This window comes from Maniola jurtina, chromosome 17 (assembly GCF_905333055.1).
Source record: "Maniola jurtina chromosome 17, ilManJurt1.1, whole genome shotgun sequence".
NCBI classification, from domain to species: domain Eukaryota; kingdom Metazoa; phylum Arthropoda; class Insecta; order Lepidoptera; family Nymphalidae; genus Maniola; species Maniola jurtina.
In genome coordinates this window covers 9,331,743-9,352,059 of record NC_060045.1, presented here as the reverse complement: position 1 = coordinate 9,352,059, position 20,317 = coordinate 9,331,743, and the positions used below count along the sequence as shown (strand labels likewise).

The 20,317-nt window shown below is 35.9% G+C and overlaps 1 protein-coding gene across 2 annotated transcripts in view; it reads right to left on the bottom strand.

Moving 5' to 3' along the window:
- Positions 1 to 510: 510 nt before the first annotated feature.
- LOC123873598 (MOXD1 homolog 1-like) overlaps positions 511 to 20,317 on the bottom strand; it is a 105,773-nt gene continuing 85,966 nt past the window's right edge. For both annotated transcript variants that reach the window (XM_045918483.1, XM_045918484.1), the window contains 9 exons: positions 12,643 to 12,955; positions 11,152 to 11,253; positions 10,512 to 10,675; positions 8,758 to 8,874; positions 8,297 to 8,443; positions 7,122 to 7,276; positions 6,558 to 6,658; positions 5,538 to 5,704; positions 511 to 4,672 (listed from right to left, as the gene is read on the bottom strand). In XM_045918483.1, the coding sequence (XP_045774439.1) occupies positions 4,490 to 4,672; positions 5,538 to 5,704; positions 6,558 to 6,658; positions 7,122 to 7,276; positions 8,297 to 8,443; positions 8,758 to 8,874; positions 10,512 to 10,675; positions 11,152 to 11,253; positions 12,643 to 12,955 (1,449 nt within the window). In that variant the 3' untranslated portion in view covers positions 511 to 4,489. The remainder of the gene's footprint in view (positions 4,673 to 5,537; positions 5,705 to 6,557; positions 6,659 to 7,121; positions 7,277 to 8,296; positions 8,444 to 8,757; positions 8,875 to 10,511; positions 10,676 to 11,151; positions 11,254 to 12,642; positions 12,956 to 20,317) is intronic.

Here is a 20,317-nt window from a genome sequence, read left to right as displayed (position 1 = left end):
GAAGGGTATTGTTTTTTACCGCAGATATTAACTTGAGATCTAGAATCTAGATAGATAAAATGCAGCAGTAGCTGACCTCTTATTATATGCGTGCAACACGAGTGGGCCAATCTGAATAGGACTCCGCATTTTACAAATACAATATTCGCAAACAACAAAATCCCCCTGATGCAACTTTTAACTACCTACTGGTTTTTCGATGACTATAAGCGCGCACCGGAACCCATCACGATAATTATGTTTATAAATTGCAACTGTAATTGCTCAATGATTTTGGGCGTCAGTCTCCTCAAACCGAGGGGAGCGGAGACGTGCTTAGCAAACCAATCAGACTATTGATGATGCACATAGACAATGTTTTATTTCATTATGTCAGTTCTGTGTAATCTCATTGGTCTGCTAAACATGTTTCCACTCCCCGCCGCTTTAGTGTTTAGACACCCTTAGCTTTTTTCAAGAATAAATTAACAATACGCTAATGAACTTTAGGAATGCCAATAAAACGAAAGCTTCAAAGTAATAAAACACATTATATTGACTTTTAAATAAATTAACCTTAATTAATACTAAGCGTATCCTTACAGCTAGACCTTAGGGAGGTATAAATTAAAAATAGCAAAATGCAATAGTTACATCTAACAGAATGACTCGGGAATCGAAACCTTAAACCTAATTCTGCTACCCTTTCATAAACGTAACTAGATGACGACCAGTACCTACAAATGTTACGTACAATGGAGCCTTCAAAAATCAAATCAATCCCAAAAAAATACCTATACATACTTTTTTTTTTAATATGAGCAAGTTTACATGTCAGATTTAATTATATCATGGACCTTTCTATACTGGATGGGTTTATATTATGATATTACATATTATGATGTTACATAATTATTATATTATTACTTCAATAAACTTGGTAGGTACAATTTTAAAAACTTTGCGTTTATTCAATAAAATGATATAAATACCGATATTATTTATTTTGAGAATCCAAAGTTTTGAAATTTTGTTATAGTTTACAATGTCAAGAATTGAGATAGGCACTTGGTAGATCGAAAGAAGGCGATATAGTTACGTTTATGTACACCGTTAAATCAAATACCTAATTACTATGGGTAATTTGCATTGAACAAAAAAAAAACTGTAAGTAAAAATTCTATCAAAATATCTTAATAATCGTTGCAAAAGAGCTTATTTAGCACAGCCCTAATTGAATGTATATCTTACTATACAATAGTGTTGTTCTTGTCTCATAAGAATAGTTGCTATCGATATCGACACTAAAATAATATATTACATTATTATTGGTTATCATTTTTAATGATCCAACAGAATTAGACCTCTGGTACCAAACTTTGATAGCTCGATTGTAAACGTAACTCTAGCGATAAGCTGAAGTTCAAGGCACATTGCGGGAGAGTCCAAGCGACGCGATGAGTTTTTTTATGCAAAGTAAATTAAACTTCATCTCTCACAACACACAGAACTCTTAAATAAGGTAATAAAATGGTATTATCCCTAGTAAACGTAGCAAAGCGACGTAAATTAAACTGTGACGCTATACAAATACGGCTACTTACGCGCCGACTCGCTTCAACTCTGCCGTAATGTGCTTTGAGCTTGAAACTTACTTTTTATAGGAATACAAGTTTTAGCATTAGTACCTATCACGAATTCTGCATTAATAAATAATGCGAAGATCGCATTGTGACCATAAGTTTGATGCTAGAGGTCAGAATGTTAAATAAATATTCAAAATGACAAAAAGAAAAGTATCTCAAAATTACTTTTAACTAAACTGATACTATGATCGTTACATTGTTACTTTATACAAAACATCGCTTTGCCTCTGACTGGTTATAAAAAAACTGATCCCTAAATGCTGATCGCATATTACAGACAGGGCCGCAAGTGACATATTTTTCAGTACCAATTATTGGCCAAACTAATGCAGATACAGAAAACGTTACCTGAACGATTTTCCATTTTCCTGTTATAGTAGCTTACACAAAAATCAAAAACTCTCAAAAATACTACCACAGCTGTACTTCCCATTAGTAATTATATTTTTAGAATCCAAATTATAAAACCTTTGGTTTAATATCCAACCCTTATCTTAATCTTGAGGTATTACTATATATCATAATATGCGTCATTTATATTGTGAAGCATATAATGTCCATAAAATGTGGAATGCAAAACATTTTATTTACCTAAACTAATTACTTACTACCCCGGAAAATATCCCGGATTTTTTTTCATTCACATTCATTCATTTAATACATACAATCCAATATGCGACTCTCAATGTAATATGCGATCAGTTAAAATTATGTAAAAGGAACTTGCCTTAATGCGTTAATTTCTCATAATAATTATGTGTAATATTAGCCCATTAAAATCCTAATTTCGTTGAAAATTACGAAAACAAACACGATTAAAAAAATAATCAATACAAAATGAATTCTATTCGTAAAATAGTTATACAAAATTATATAAGTAGTTTATTAATACCATACTTTTGGTATCGTTCATCACTTAATTGAAATACATTCATAAAGTTGGAATCGTCTACATATTATTTTTTCTTACCTGACTTGAAAGGCAAATATATCATAGAAAGTTTTTGAAGAAACGTGGAAACGACTCGCTTTTACCGGCGGTCTAAAACTTGTTTTTTCAGTTTTATCGCGGTTTCATTGTTAGTTCGCGATAAGAACATTCTATGCGCCGTCGCTAATACGTCGCTTACGCGTTTTTTTACGACGAACTGCTTGTTTACATTCAAGTCAGCTAAGAAAAAATAAGATTGTATGTCTTTGCATACGACGACATTTTCGTAATAACCTTGAATTTAAAGGAATGAGCAAAAACCCACTAAGTACAATAATCACAAAAACATTCACTCATCTATAATTATTATTATTATGTATAAAAATTAAAACAACTTTTTTTACACGTATAACAGTCGAATACAGCTGCTGATACTCACTTTGACCAGTTAAGGGGAATTTCCTTATTATCCACGATTAGTAATAATTTTGTCTTCAACAAAAATAAAAAATACATAAAAAGCCTTTAAACACATTAATGCTGGGCGCATAATGTGTATAGTTTTGTAGAACATCATTTTTAAACTAAAGTAAATTACCAGGTCTAGTGCTATCCTTTTCCGCAGGGAGCATTATAAAAGGGATAGCAACACATTGAGACCCGTCTTTTTAGTTTAGTGTAGAGACAGAATCAGCCACATTGTCTACTATCACCTGAGCGACTAGCCTCTTTCAGCCATAGCATCTTAAGATACTCAAGCTTCTCAATGCAAGCTTTGAAATGTCCAAACTCTTCCGTTTGGACGTCTATATAGGTACTCAAGAGTCTCGATAAAGGCCTAGCAAAAATCTATCGCTCAGATCTCTCAAGCTAGTGGCAATCCAGCCTAATAAAAAAAATGTTGTTCTAAAACAGCTCGTTAAAATTCACAGGAGTTATTCGATTCTTCGAAATAAAAATCGGATGAAAAGCGAAAAAGAGAACAAAACATAAAATTCGCATATCTACTTCGCGTCGCTTACAAATAACTTTCTTTATCGAAGAAAAGGGAATTTGTCGTAATGTAAAATCATTTACTTAATAATGGGGACACAACGATTTCAAACATTATAATATATTCGAAGACTAATCGCACATTGCCGCAAAAATGGTAAGATAATAAAGACGCACCAAATAAATACTAATCTTTGGTGCATTCAATGCAATCGACTGGTCTTGTGAATATTATTTCTATTTTCAGTACTGAAAAATCTGTTACAATATATTGTTATAAGTTATAACTCTTGCGACAGTGTACGGTCAGCTTAATACGCAAAAGTGTACATGAAGAATTCAAAATAACAGAATAACGTCTGACAATAATAAAAATTTCAAAAATAAAAACAACAGTATCATTGGTTCCGGTTTAAGCAGATCGCATACCACGAAATGTCCCTCAGGAGGCGCATTCAACGCATTTTTTCGATACCAATAATACGTATTATACGTCTACGATCTATTATAGATCGAAAAAATGCTGATGACTAGCAAAGGTCGACGCTAATGTGACCTCTAATCATATATTTTAAGACGTCATTCACATTTTTACTTGTGATATTTGCGACTTTTGCGCCTCACTTACTCATTGATCAACACGAAATGATAGTCATTGAGCTCATTTGTCTTTTTTTATCCATTACTTATAGGTTACACCTTACGTTTGTATATTCAATCCTGTATTTTATTCTGTCATAGTTTTAAGCAATGCAGATATTTAAATAAAAAAATAGGTATTCTACGAACAATCATCTTCATATCACTCAGCGAAACAGCATTGTAGAACCAACCAATGTGAAATGAGTTTAACGGCTATCGTTTAATGTTGATCACTGAGTTAGCGAATCACCACGTGGTATGTGTGCGATCACTTTAATATATTTCTGCAGATTTTTTATTACCGCGCGACGATGATAATTAGGCATACAGCCAAGATGGTGGATGTTAAAGTATTTATTGTTGCTGAACCAGTGGTGGTGGTCATTGAAGGTAGCCTGACGCTCTTGTAGTTGCAGTTTTTATCTGAAGCCACGTTGTGGGATATTTCTGTGAAGTTCGGGTAGTTCTGGATCTGGATTGGCTGGAAAAAAAAACCATTGTATGTAATGTAATATATACAAATACAAAAGAAGAAACCACACTGACAGATTAACATGACGATCGCAGGCATACGTGCGTTTACTTTAACAGGGCTCTCTCCGTCACTTACTCCATACAATCGTAGTCCCAATTGCAGCAACTAAAGTCCATGAAATTTTGCAGACATATTCTAGAAACTAATATCTGTGCCTGTGGTGTTTTAGATTTTTCTAAAAATATGTAGTTTTAAAGTTACGGAGGCTCAAAGATTTGTACGTGAATTTTTAAGACCCCGTAATTTTGAAACTGAATATTTTGACGGAAATCTGGAAAACCACAGGCATAGCTATTAGTTCCCGGAACCTTTCTACAAAATTCCATTGAGTATGATTGGTTAGTATTCCAATGATAGACGAACTACGTTTGTATGCAGCGAGTAACGGAGAGACCCCTCTTGAGTGCAGTTTGGATGCGTTTTCGTACGGATTTGACGCGTGCGAGCACGTACGAACCCGCACGGACTATCCCAACCTACGCACGAATCAATATAAATGTGAAAGTGTGTTTGTTTGCCAATACGGCAAAGGAACAAGGAATCGACTCTTTTTTGTATGGTGATAGTTGAAGACCTTAAAAGTTAAAAGCTACTTTTAATCCCGGTTTTAACTGTATCTTCGCAGACAAAGTTACGGAAATCAGGTAGTTTATATACTTGTTTACTCTCCAATGCCGCAGGCCGCAGTTTAAAGACCTGAAAAGTGATATAAGCTACTTTTCTATCCCGGGAAATAAAAAAAAACCACACAGGATTTTAACTGTATGTACGCGGGCGGAGTGGCGGACCTCAAGTAGTTGAATAAACTTACCGCTCCCCAACTATCGTCCCTTTTCTTGCAGAAGGTCATATGCCAGCCCTTTGACAAAGTTTTCTCTATTTGCTCAGTCAGCAGCGGCTCGGACCACGGCATTTCGTTGAGGTGGGCCATGAACGTTTTGTTGCGGAACTCTGGAGGCTCTTTGATCACTAGAACCTCTGTAAACAACAAAATAGGCAATCTTAGTGTTAGAAAAGGCGCGTAACTTTGTATTGTTTCATCAAATAAACAGTTAGCGCCACGTATTAAGAAGGAATGTTTATAGTTATTATCCATACATCCATACTAATATTATAAATGCGAAAGTATGTCTGTCTATGTATCTGTCTGTCTGTCTGCTAGCTTTTCACGGTCCAGCGGTTTGACCAATTTTGATATTTGGTATGGTCGTAGCTGACATCCTGGGAACGCACATAGGCTACTTTTTATCCCGGAAAATTAGGGAATAGATTCTTAATGTTTTTTATATTTTTAGTTTTTGTAATTTTTTTTTTTTTGTTTATCTAAAAATGTAAACTACTGTAAGATAAGTTATAATTGCTTAATATGATGTTGTTCATAATGACTAGTATATAATTATATTGTAAAATAACCAAATGTGAAATGAAGAGAGAAAATAAAAGGCTTATTATTATTATTATTATTATTATTCTTAATGACCCATTTATTTAACCAATTTATATGAATATGGCACAGAGGTAGCTTGCGTCCCGGAAATGAGATGGGCAAATTTTTATCCCCGGAAATTAAAGAGTTCCCTTTGGATTTCAAAAAACCTAAATCCACGCGGATGAAGTCGCAGGCATCATCTGGTAGTTCTACAATTTTTAGAGTTGTCTTTAACATGCCTTATTCCCTTTTCTACTCGTGAATAATAACTTATAATATTTGTTTTTATATAGGCAAAAGAAACCCACACTCTGTGAAAATTTCAGCTTTCTACTAAAACGTAATAACAGTTATATATACAGTTATAGTATACTTACTCAAAGTAAGTGATCAAATACTTACTCATCAAACCAACCCCTTGATCATCCCCTTGCATTATAGTTTCTTCAAGACTATGCTCTCTGATATTCGCTTCGAGTTCTGGAGGTAAACCATCCAAGTTTCTGAAAGTACGAGTAAAACCATTTTTTTAATAACGTATAGTTCGCGACAGGTCGACATGGCAATCGGGGTATGAGGTGGGGGACGCCCCGCACACCCGCATGTCACCCGCGCTATCCCGCACCGAGTTAGCGAGGGGGCTGTGCGGGTGTGCGTCCTAGAAATTGGCATAGGCAACTTTTTATCCCAGAAAAAAAGAATTCCCAAGGAACTTTTGAAAAACCTAAATCCACGCGGCCGAAGTCTCGGAGATCATCTAGTTTTAGTATACCTATATCAACATACGGATTTAAAAAAAAAAATCGGTGTGATAAGATTCAAAGTTAAAATTTTAATCTTATCACACCGAGAACAATTAGAAAAGTCAGAACTCCCAAACTTTTAAAGCAAGTTGTCTGCACAGCTGTGTAAGATTAGTCTTAGTCTTAAGTTCAAAAGTACTTTAGCTAATACGGATTAACTTACCCTGAAGACAGGAAAATCTTCTCGACCTGCATCATACTGAGTCCGTAGAACTCCCGAACGCCGAACGTCTCGAAGAACTCTACAACTGGCGTCATGGAGTAGCAGCCGGCCAGCTCAGTTCGTGGATAGTATAGCACGAAAGATAGACACATCTCCTGCAAAAAAATACCATAGCCATACCATACCATACCATACTGCATATATACACCATACCATACTGCATATGGTATCGTATAAGTAATAAGTATGTATGTAAGTATAGGCATATATAGGTACATACTTATACAAAAGTGTGTCTGTCTGTCTGTCTGTCTGCTAGCTTTCACGGCTCAACCGTTTAACCAATTTGGAAAACAATTGGTATCGAGTTAGCTTACATCCCGGGGCTGGACATATCCCGGATAATTAAAGAACTCCCAGGCCCATCCGTTTAACCGATTTATATGAAATTTGGTACAGACGTAGCTTGCGTCATCGAAATTGACATTGACAACTTTTTATCCCGAAAAAGTTCCCACGGGATTTTTAGGAAACCTAAATCCACGCGGACGTATATTACTCGTATAATAAATGCGAAAGTGTGTTTATTTATTGATGTGTTAGTTTGTCCTCCGATCACGTCGTAACGGAATAAAAAACTTACATAATTTAAGCTATATGTGCTAGGTGATCATGATCACAGACCAGTCGTATAAATCTATACCTTTACTTTTGTACTTAATGATTGTAAAAAAGTATGAATAAGCTCGCTTACTGAAATCACTTGCCTTATAAAGTGTAGACGGTAGACAACATTTTATTAGACGAGAGAAAAGATTTAATTTCGTAAACTTAGTTCGTTATAAAGTTACTTGTAAGTCTAAGAAAAATATCAAAGGTCTAAATATAAAGGTCTGTTAAAATACAAAAGCTGTGATAGCCTAGTGGTTACGACATCCGCCACCTTATCGGAGGCCAGAGGTTCGATTCCAGGCATGCACTTTCCGGAGTTAACTATGTAGTTTCGGACATCGTGAGGAAACGTGCATGCCTGAGAGTTCTCCATAATGTTCTCAAAGATGTGTGAAGCCTGCCAATTCGCACTTTGCCAGCGTGGTAGATTACGGCATTAGTGAGCCGGCAATGTGTTAATCGTGATGATAATAAATACCATGATTTGCAAATTCATTACAAACCTGTGTAGCAGAATATCCTCCCAAAATAGGCCTATTTCTTGAACTGCTGTCGTAAGTACACTCAGTGATCAAAGTGTCTCCTTTAAAGAACCTTCTCCCACCAGGAACTATCCGGGATTGTTGGTAACGAGCGTCGTAGTTATTTTCCTAAAAAATAAAAATATTTCAAGAATACTAGTTTGTTGTATAAAACTCGTAGCGACATCTATAGTAAAACGATGGAATCATGTTATCCTGTGACTACTGCTGCCATCTAACGGAAAATGAAAGAACTTTTGGCTATTTGCTACTAGTGACATCTAACGAAAAATTACTGAACTTGGTTGTATTTTTGTAACTAACATTTACCGCAGTCGCATTGACTTTAGGTCGTACCCAAATAGTTTGGTGCTTTAAATATAGGTGGCGTTATACGAATTTTCCTAGGTTTTGATTTAAATAATGCCAGGAATGAAAATTACCTCAGATATCCTAGGAAGCTCTTCTGTGCCTCGAATGTGTTTCAATGAAATTTTCCGCGCAGTGCCGTGGGCATGAAGCAACACTGATACTATATTGATTCCCTCTTCTGGCATAGTCTGTAATCAAAAGATAAAACTTCCATTTATAAAACAAACAGGTTTTTAGCGTCGCAGTTTAGGCAACGCTGCATTTATGTTGAACAATGCATTGTTAAATGCACCATACATGAAACCATAAATGAAAAAGGTTTTTAAGAGACTATTGTTTTCAAACTGTTTAGAGAGAAATAATAATCCTAACATCATGCAAGTAATAAAGAAATGTAATAAATTCTATTAAGCCTGGTAAATGAAATGCATTCAATATTGAAAATAGTAGATCTAAGCAAGTTTCCAGACAGTAATGTAAGGAGAACGTTCACGAGCATAAAGTAAAATGCAATTAAAAAAGTAGGTGAAAGATTTTTTTTAAAAGAATAGGTAGGTACTAGCCAAGTTTTTCATGATGACTATAATTATATTCCCCTTTCCCGTCCAACTATAAAGCTTGTGCTTAAGTACGACAATAGTACGACGGCCGACGGGTGGGGCTTAAACCGGCGACCTTTCGAAGTTCAGTTCGTTCCTTTTAACCGTTGAGCTATCGAGGCTCAAAATATAATAAACACTTGTTTTGCTTTAATTTAGAACAGCGAGTACAGCAGTTTCGCAGAGGTTTGGAATTTCTAAATTTCTGGTCAGGTCTGGTGTGAGGTTTCGGCCGTGGCTAATTACCACTCTACTGGCAAAGCCATGTCGCCAAGCGATTTAGCGTTTCGACGTCGTGTAGGAACCAAACGAGTATCGGATGAAAACTGCTATACCCCTTCCAGGTTTGACCGCCTCCATCTAAGACTGGGTCATCACTTACCACCAGGTGAGATTGCAGTCGAGGGCTAACTTGTATCTGTATAAAAATAAAGTACCGGTGGCAGTTCTCCTTTATACAAAAGCGGTGTCTCTAATTGGTCTTATAAATATGCAAGATAGATCAGGAGAAATCTATTTGTAACGACGCTTTGCGGACGCAGCTGGTAGTTTATGGGAAAACTTCACAGTAAGATAACACGGGAGATTTGTGAACTGTATCTGCTAAGCTCGGTTAAGTTTGTTTAGCAAGAAAAGATTAGCTAAATATGAAATAACTAAGTTATAATGTCTTGTTTTTGGTATATCATAGGGTTCCTTTTGCGGATTAAGTACAAGGTTAGTGTGTTCGTGGTATGAGAAAACCGCTAGTAATACCAGAATAAACTTCAAAATTAGGTGAATTATGTAAAACGAGGTCAAGAAACTAAATTCTTTGTTTTCACTCTAAAGTATTAGGTAAACTATCATGAAAACCTATCATGAAAAAAGTTATAAAATAACAACGCGCCAGTTCTTATTAGTACCGAATTCTGGGTGCGAACCTATGACGTATTCAATGGTGCAAGTTGCGGTACGCGCGCTGCTTGGGTGGGATAACATGCAGTGCTGACACGCCCACGCTGCCGCCTAACAGTGCCGCATCGTGGGCACGCAATGATGCAATACGATGTGAAAATCAGCTTACTCACGTTGTTAGTACATTCAGGGCTGCAGATGCCCAAGGTGCGGTACGCACGCTGCTTGGGCGGGATAACAAGCAGGGCTGATACGTTCACACCGGCCCTAACAGTGCCGCATCGTGGGCGCGCACCGACGCAAGACAACGTGTATGTTAGCTCACTTACGTTGTTAGTACACTCGGGGCTGCAGATGCCCAAGGTGCGGTACGCGCGCTGCTTGGGCGGGATAACGTGCAGTGCCGACACGCCCACACCGGCGCCTAGCAGTGCCGCATCGTGGGCGCGCACCGACGACGTATAGTGTATCCGAATGCCCGAGTTGTCCAAGACTGTGATATTAAACATTTGCCATAATTTTTTTGATATAACTATTTTGTCACTAGTAACTATGATGCAAGTTTTGTACGAAGAAGTTACTGGTGTAAAGAGGCAGAGGGTATTTTTTTTACATTATTTGTACCAGAAAGTTGTAACAATAATGAGAAAAAGAAAAAAAGTGGACTGGGAAGCACTTATCTCTACAAGAGATCTCTAACAGTGACCCTTGGCAGTGGGAGAGGTTGTAAAGCGAATAGAAAAGGTACAACAAAGATAAATATAAGATTTTAGTAAGTTTATCATACAATTACCATACAGTAAGTATCTGTATAATGCTATTCTATGTAAGTTTGTGAGGGTTAAACGCACTTTTTTACCCGACTGCGGCAAAGCCAAAAGGAAGAGTTATGATTTTAGCAGTCTAATTATTTATTTGATAAGTAGGTGGTTATTCCTGACATAATTAATATCCAGTCACTATACTTACATTCATGTAGTTCTTGATTGTCATAATGAACTTCAAGCATGTAGTAGGAGACTCCGCCCTTCTCGCCTAGCGGAATACCGACGTTTTCAGGGAGGAATTCTCCTGCGAACAAGAAAAACTGTTACATGCAAAAACCAATCCTGAGAAAATAGCGATAAGGTCGAGTTTCCTTTAACTGTGGAATTATTACTAGCCAAGAATTTTCAATACTAATGACATAGATTCAAGCGTAGACCGACGCAATAGTACGGGACTAGTGGACTAAGCTGATTCTTTTGGGCAAATTGATCAAGTGATCAATTCGAATATGCAGGAATTTATCGATGTATGCATGTTGAGTGTTGACTGTTGACTTAGCTTTTACTTGTGGTGGTTTTACTTGTTGATGTACTGCGTTATAACGATATACCTAGATATTATTTTCTATGCATTTCGGGGCAGTTAGGGAGATCTCAAATGGCTGAATTTTTATATTGTTTTAGGGTGAAAAGAACTCTGGAAGACAGTTACATAAAGGAAGTGTCTGCCATTTGAACATAGGTACGGTACAGTTCTGTCCATAACACGGATGGTAAGAAAAGTGATTTGATGAAAAAATTGCGTGGTACTATAGACTCATTCCTCACTGAGTCACTTCATAATTTGTAATACCAAAGAGATATAACATTATAAATGCGAAAGACTGTCTGTCTGCTAGCTTTTCACGGCCTATTTGTTTAATCGATTTTGATGAAATTTTGTACTGAGCTAGGTAGCTTACATCCCGGTGCTACACATACTACTTTTTAGATCGATAAATCGCCGCAGCATCAACGAGTATTCATAGCTCTTTCTTTGTGATACCAAATTGACTTCAGCATCATAAGCAAAGCCATGATACCCCTATACAGGTTGATCTGCCATATTAATTGTCAAAGGTTTTAAGAAGGAAATTTCAAAGCGTAGGCGGTAATAGTGATTTAAATTATCTCGTAGTTAAGGAAGTTCGGCGCTTAAGTGAAATGTTTTAATATTTGATACATTTGCGAGGCGGCGCTGTTAGTTTACATAGTTTCCGTTTCGTAATGTGAGTTGGTACTTGGGGAATAATGGGAATTCTATGTTATTTATACATACATATGTTTCGACCTCCGAATTTAGAATAAATAAACAAAGGTAAGTTTATCCCATAGCCCAAGCTGCGATAGGAGTAACACAAGTAGACAGCTCCCCTGGTCGATTGGAACCAAAGAATCCTTCGCCCTCAACCCACTCACTCCATTGTCTCTTGTCATGGTCCTCAGCTCACTCATACAACACCATATGATGGAGATAGACTGTTCTCTCTTATCTGGTTGCATACCTTTTGACCTACAGCCAAAGCGACAATAGGAGTGACGCCAGTATCCAACTCCCTTCGCTCTCTGCCCAACCGTTCTAATGTCTTGTGTCAAATTCTTCAGCAGATCTATAAACAGGAGATACTCTTCTTTTCTATAACTGGTTACATACCTTTGGATCCCATAGCCCAAGCTGCGATAGGAGTGACACAAGCAGACAACTCGCCCGGTCGACTGGGTCCAGAGAATCCTTCACCCTCCGCCCACTCGCTCCACTGCCTCTTGTCATGGTCCTCCGCACACTCATACAACACCATATGATGCACTGGAGATAGGCTGTTCTTCTCCACAACTGGTTTCCCGTTTCTGATTGGTCGACTGTCGATCAAGGGTTCGTAGCCAACTATATGGTGCTTCCTCGTCAATTCGGGCGCCTTGAAGACTTTGCACCAGAATAATGTTGCCATCACGTGTGGGATTGTGAACTGAAAGAACATTTTTTCTCTATAAGTTGGAGAACTTAATAACAAAAGTCCTAATATCTACTACTAGCGACTTGCCTATTTCATTGGTGTGTTACAAATAAAACATGGATGCTCTTGGATTTGATTTTATTTCCATTCACACGACACAGACAGACATTGTATCAAGACAGCGATAGGTGACAAGTGACAAGTATGTGACAAGTGACAGATGACGTTAGGATATTACACAGACTAATACAATACCGTAACATCTCCCTTTTTTTTTTTTAACACTAGGTACTAACTGTTAACAATTTTATTATTATGACAACGACAGATTTTTTATATTTTATAAACACAAGTATATACATAGTACAAGACGTACAACATTATTTTTTATAACACCACAAGAAAATCACTTATGACTATCCAGGCTGCATGGTTTACAACCTTTGCCTTTCCCGATACATTGACAGACTACTACTAAAATTGACATTTGTTTTTTGAACCTTTACCTTTCCTGAAAAATAATTTAAATACTAACATTTTGTTTACATCTTTAAATAATTGAAATACTAACAAACTTACTAACAAATAACAATTTCATTTTGTTTACATCTTTATAGGTATAGTGACTGTGTTGTGTGCTGTGGAAAATGATATTATGTGTGTACTGACTGTTTAATGATAAACTGACGGTTTCTCCTAAACTGTCCTAGTTCACTATTTATTAGATAACTTCTAGGTTCAGGACCTATATGGATAATAACTCCAGGAACCCATTTTTTGTGTTCAGGTTTGTGTTTAAATAAGATTTTATCACCTACATGTAATGGTTTAAGCATTTTTGTATGTTTATTATAATAAAATTTTGTGTATGACTTTTGTTTTTCATTTAATTTCTTTATTTTATTCATATCACAAAGCTTAGGTAGCAAGTTTTCTTTTCCAGTAGGAACTACTGTACGCAGTTGTCTAGACATACACAGCTCTGCTGGTGAATATTGACTTTGTTTAGGGGTATTTCTGTACAAAAGTAATGCTAAATACATATCAGATTTGTCAGTTTTACACTTAATTAACATATTTTTTATAGTTCCAATAGTCCTTTCAACTAAACCATTTGATCTACTTAAGTATGGACTAGAAGTTATGTGTTCTATGTCCCATTCTTGAGTGAATAACTTAAACTCTTTGCTATTAAACGGGGGGCCATTGTCTGTTATTGCAATCCTGCAAATTCCATGACGGGCCAATATTGACTTTAAATGTGTAATTACTTGGCTAGCTGAATAGCCTGATGTTAACTTGGCAAGTTCTATATACTTTGAATAATAGTCAACTACCATTAAGTATTTAGTTCGTTCAAATTCAAAAATATCTATACCAATTTTGTACCATGGTATGTTTTCATACTCATGTTGCATAATTGGTTCTTTACTATTATTTCGACGGTAAGATAGACAAATGTTACATTGACCTATATATTTTTCTATGTCATTTTGCATATTTGGCCAAAAGACTGTAGTTTTTGCTAGACGGATTGAGCTGTTTATACCTTGATGGGCAGAATGAATTAGTTTTAATATATACTCTCTCATTGACTCTGGGATTATAATGCAGTTAGATTTGAAGACAACGTTATCAATGACATATATTTGATCTTTGAGACTATAATAAGATTTGACTGACTGACTAACTGAACGCTTATGTTCAGGCCATCCGTTGTGACAATATTGAATTATTTGACTTAATGTTTGATCTTGGACTGTAGACTCTTGAATTTCTTTTAATTTCTCTGGACTGACTGACAAATTAGACATTATTATATTAACATGTAAATCTATATCTTGATCAACTTCTGACAAACAAGTTTCACTTAATGCTGCTCTAGACAAAGTATCTGCAATATATAAGTAACGACCAGGCTTGTATACAACAGTTAGATCATACGGCTGCAATCTAAGCATGATTCTTTGCAATCTTGGGGGAATGTCATATAGAGCTTTTTTGAAAAGAGTTATGAGAGGTTTGTGGTCTGTCTCCACTGTTATGTTATGACCATATATGTATTGGTGGTACTTAGTACAACCAAAGAGGACAGCTAGTAGTTCTTTCTCTATCTGCGAGTAGGACTGTTGTATTTTACTTAGAGAAGCAGATGCATATGCAATGGGTTGCTTGTCATGGGATAACACTGCACCCATGGCATCCTTCGATGCGTCTACAGATAAAATTATTTCCTTTTTAGGGTCATAGTATGTTAAGACAGGTGTTGAACAAATAACTTTTTTAATATTATTAAATTGAGACTCATGGTGCTCTGACCAATACCATTCAGTATTTTTTGATAAAAGTGCTCGCAAATGACTTATTTGCTGTGACAAATTTTTAATAAATGGACTAAGATAATTGACCATACCTAGGAATCTTTGAAGATCTGCTATATTTTTAGGACTTGGCATGTTACAAATAGCTTTTACTCTAGACTTATCAACTTGTACACCTTCTTCACTAAATATATGGCCTAAATATTTGACTTCTTTTTGACAAAACACAGACTTTTCTTTGTTAAATTTTACATTAATTTGACGTGCTCTTTCTAAGACTTTTTGTAACCGTTGATTATGTTCTTCTACAGTTCTACCATAAATAAGAAAATCATCCATCATAATTTTAACACCTTCAATATCACCAAATCTTTTTATCATTTCTCTATGAAATATTTCTGGAGCTGCATTAATACCAAAGGGTAACCTAGTGAATCTATATCGTCCAAAAGGTGTAATAAATGTACAGAGCTTAGAAGAAGCTTCTGACAACTTGAGCATCCAATAGCCCTTATTGGCATCTAATGTTGAAAAATACTGAGCTCCAGCAAGACTAGATTTAATTTCATCTAAGGTTGGAAATTGGAAATGTGATCTTAAAATTGACTGATTTAGCTTTCTAGGATCAATGCACAGACGTAATTTACCATTCTTTTTTGAGGTTAAGACTAGAGCGCTTACCCATTCAGTAGGCTCTTCAACTCGTTGTATGACTCCACTTTTTTCCATAGATTCTAGCTCTTGTTTTAGTGGTTGATGAAGACGGAATGGAACCCTTCTGCATGCCTCTATAGATGGAGTTGCATTAGGCTTCAAGGTTAGTTCGCATTGAAAATCTGTTAGACAACCTAAACCTTCAAACAAGTCCTTATTTGTATCAACTATATCTTGACATGTTAAATTCTGGAAAGAAACACTATTAATTTTTCTTATTAAATTTAAAGTTTTACAGGTATCCCTACCTATAATATTTTGACTTTTCATGTCGACAATATGAAAGTTAACTGTATATGACTTATTTTTATGAATCACTGACAAATTGCATTGACCTACCAGAGGGATAATTTCTCCACTGTATGTAGAAAGTGTGTTCTTACTTTTGTGTATGTTGGAAAGTGGCAGATTTAATGAGTTGTATGTGTGAATGGATAGAATATTTGTGTCTGCTCCAGTGTCTAATAAAAAATTTACCTGTATTTGGTTTATACATAGATCAATATTCCAAGGTTTTGACAAATTAGACTTATCATCCTGTATACAGTAGACAGAACCAACATAAAACAAAGATTCATTATTTACAGACTGATTTTCACAATTGACTACTTTTACTTGATGTGAACGGCAAAACTGAGCGAAATGATTGGACTTATTACACTTTCTGCACTTGACACCTTGAGCTGGGCACTTGAATCTATGTACCTGACCGCACCGACCACATGATGTATTCCTCTGATTTGACGTTGATGGTGTGCGTTGACGTGTTTGCTGTGACTGGTGTCTGGACCTGTTTCTATGGGAAGAGTCTCTGCGACTTGGTGATCTTGACACGCGTCCTATGAAATGTAATGATGCGTCTTCCAATGCTTTTGCTTGTTGTTTAGTAGACTCACAGCGCTTGGCTATGTTTATTGCCTCCTCTAGGGTGTTCGGTTTTTCAATTAGAATCCTTTCTTTATAGTAAGTGTTGTTGCAGTTCCAGCTAAATATGTCTCTGAGCAAGCTTTCACGTATGTCACCAAATTCACAAGTGTGACTTAATTTTTTTAGATCCGTGACATAGGTGTCTATAGATTCATTTGGTAGTTGTTTCCTGCTAAATAATTTATGTCTTTCTATCGTGACGTTTATTTTCGGAGTGAAATACTGTGTAAATTTGTTACAGAGATCGCTAAAACTAACTTTTTCGATATCTAGGTCAAATGAGTAAAAAATTTCCAGACAATCTGATCCGATGAATTGCAAGAGAATGGCTGTTTTACGTGCATCTTCGGCTTCATCTAAATTATTTGCCTTTAAATAGACTTTCAGTCGTGTGAGCCATTTTTTCCATAGCAATGGGACGTTGTTACCTTCAACGATGAACGGCGGCAGGGTCATGCCTACTGGCAATGGCGTCATGGCGTGGCTGGTTGACGACTCGCTGTGACCTGGTGGTCTTCTAGGCTTTGTGTTCACAAAATCTTCGTCCTGCATTGTTTTTCTTTATTGTGATCCCTGTTCTGGCACCATATTTCATTGGTGTGTTACAAATAAAACATGGATGCTCTTGGATTTGATTTTATTTCCATTCACACGACACAGACAGACATTGTATCAAGACAGCGATAGGTGACAAGTGACAAGTATGTGACAAGTGACAGATGACGTTAGGATATTACACAGACTAATACAATACCGTAACATTGCCCTAGCTTCGCACGGGTAGCTTGAGACGAGAGGAATCATTCTACTGTACATTATTTTCGTGTAACTTCAACTCAATAAAAAAACTTCATTTTAGTTCTTAAAACTTTAGTTTTAAGTTTACTTAATCAATTAGCACTGCTATATTATCATCTTACAAATCTAAAAATCCTGACCACCAAGAGGAGTAAAAATAGGTAGTACCTATAACTTTGATTAAATGATTTGGGTTTGAGTTTATTTACGCAGCGCACACCACTAGCTGTAAGTCAATTTTTCCGACATCATCATGCTGATAGCTTATTTTCGTGTTCATAATCTAAAGAAGAAAGCCTTCTTACATAATCTCTTTTTCGACTGGTGAAAACCGTATGAAAATCCGTATAGTAGTTTTTGAGATCAGCCCGAAGAAACAAACACAGCGCAATGAATGAGAGATTTTAATTTATAATATGATAATTTATGCATGAATTTATCTTGTTTGAGGTAAAATATGCGGGTAATTACTAATTATAGATCCACGTGCAAGTTTAATTAAAGTTCAACTCATTATTTCTTCCACATTTTTATCGTCAAGGTCTATTTTTGTACCTAGCAACCTGCCTTTGCTGGACTCAGGTGTTCAGCTACGGCTATTTATTTGCTTTTAAACAAGCTTCATGTTTATTACGGACGAAGCTTCCTAAAAGGAATGGAATTTTGAAATTGCACCAGTGCATTCCAAGCTGAGACTCCAACAAAAAGCTAGAAAATTGAGTCAAAATTATTTCGACTAACTTTTCAGTAATAAAATTCGTCCTACTTAGTTAATATTTTTTGCCACGAACGAAAATTCTTTCATAATTTCTATATTAAGAAATTATCAAACATTAGATCGACACCTCCCACGTAAGTTGTTGTAAGCCACAAAATTGCCATTTTGCGTTTTTTACATAACAATGTCTATTTTTATGTATTTTATATGTTCAATTAAAAAAAATCCTAAAAATGTTGTTTTTTAAAGTACTTATGAGGCGTATAATGTTGTATGTTTCAAACGAGGACGACGTAAAATATCATATTGACCTTTACAACGTTTTATGTGGGGTGAAGTCGCACGTTTGCGCCTCGTATGTAACAGATACAACTTCAGATGAAATGTTTGTAACTCAAGACACTGATATGTCACGATTGTGTTTACATTTTTTTATTTCATTATCGTATTTTAGTAATTTAATAGTGATGCCAAGCTAAACTATTGTATAGATTACATACAACAATTTACGTCGTTGAGGACACCCAAAAACAGTATTGTATGATGACATACAACCGTTTACGTTGCAGAATTATAATAAATTTTGTGTTAAGTGATACATACAACATTTTACTTCGGCATTTATTTCTCAAAATTTTGTTGTATGATTACATGCTATATTTTACGTTGCTATGACATTGTTTTTTTTCTTACATACGACATTGTATACAATAAAACTATGTTAAAATTTAGTTTGATGGCGACGTAAACTCATGATAGTCAATAAAATAACTAATCGGCTCATCATACCACTAGGTTACTATATAATTAACAAAAAAATCACTACTACAATATATAATTTCAGAGCCTACCTTTCCAATAAATAGGTTGGTAGAACCTGCCAGGTGGTGGAGTCCAATTTCTTTACGGCCTATCGTCCAAAAATAACAAATATTTTTTATGATTTTAAAGCTTATGGCCAGAAAAAGGCCAGAAATGATACTGTAGTCTTCAGCAGATGCACCTTCCTACTGGCAGATCTCTATTGTACAAACACGTGACTTATGGATCTTTAATTTCGTTTTAAAGATACCATAGAGCGGAAGAGGAACTCAAAAGTATTCACGAAAGATCTGTCTGCTAAACAGGGCATGCTGATACGACAAAAAACTGACAACACCTCATTTCAGCTAAACTTGAGCTCTTGAAATAAGTGGAGAAGTTCTATGGACAGTTATACACAATACAACACAATACAATACAAAGACTTGTTGAAGATTTGGCTAAAGATCCCAGAGCTAAATTGACGGGACACTATACCCAAGATATCCCAGATGCCAGTTTATACGAGATAAGTATGGCTCTCAAACAACTCAAGGATAAAAATTCGCTCGGTGATATCAGAATCACAGTAGAATTCCTGAAAGCGGGTGGCAAACCAGTACTTAAGGTCTTTCAGCGATTTTCCAATCTTTTTCCAAGGGATTTTCAATCCCGTCATGGCGATAATGCCGTAATAAATAATAAGTAATGGTTTATTTGTTGCAATGTGGGCACAAAAGGTTATTGAATCTTATATTCAAATTAATCTAGTTCATTGCATAACGAAATTACAAAGTTACAAACATTACTCAAGAAGAGTCATAGACTCATTTCGCTGCTAAGCCATGTCTATAAGCTGTTGTTATCGTAAGTCATTATGAATCGTCACAATAATAAGTTCGATGACTTTCAGCATCCCTAACAAGCTTGATTCTGAAAAAGCTTAAGCAGTATAGGTCACATTCATAAGCTGCGACATGTTATGCATAATATAACTGAAGGCTATTATAATAATCTGCCACTTTGCTAAGCGTTTGTAAACTATGAGAAAGTTTTTGATTTGGTGGAAACTGGGGCTGTATTAAGGTCGCTATT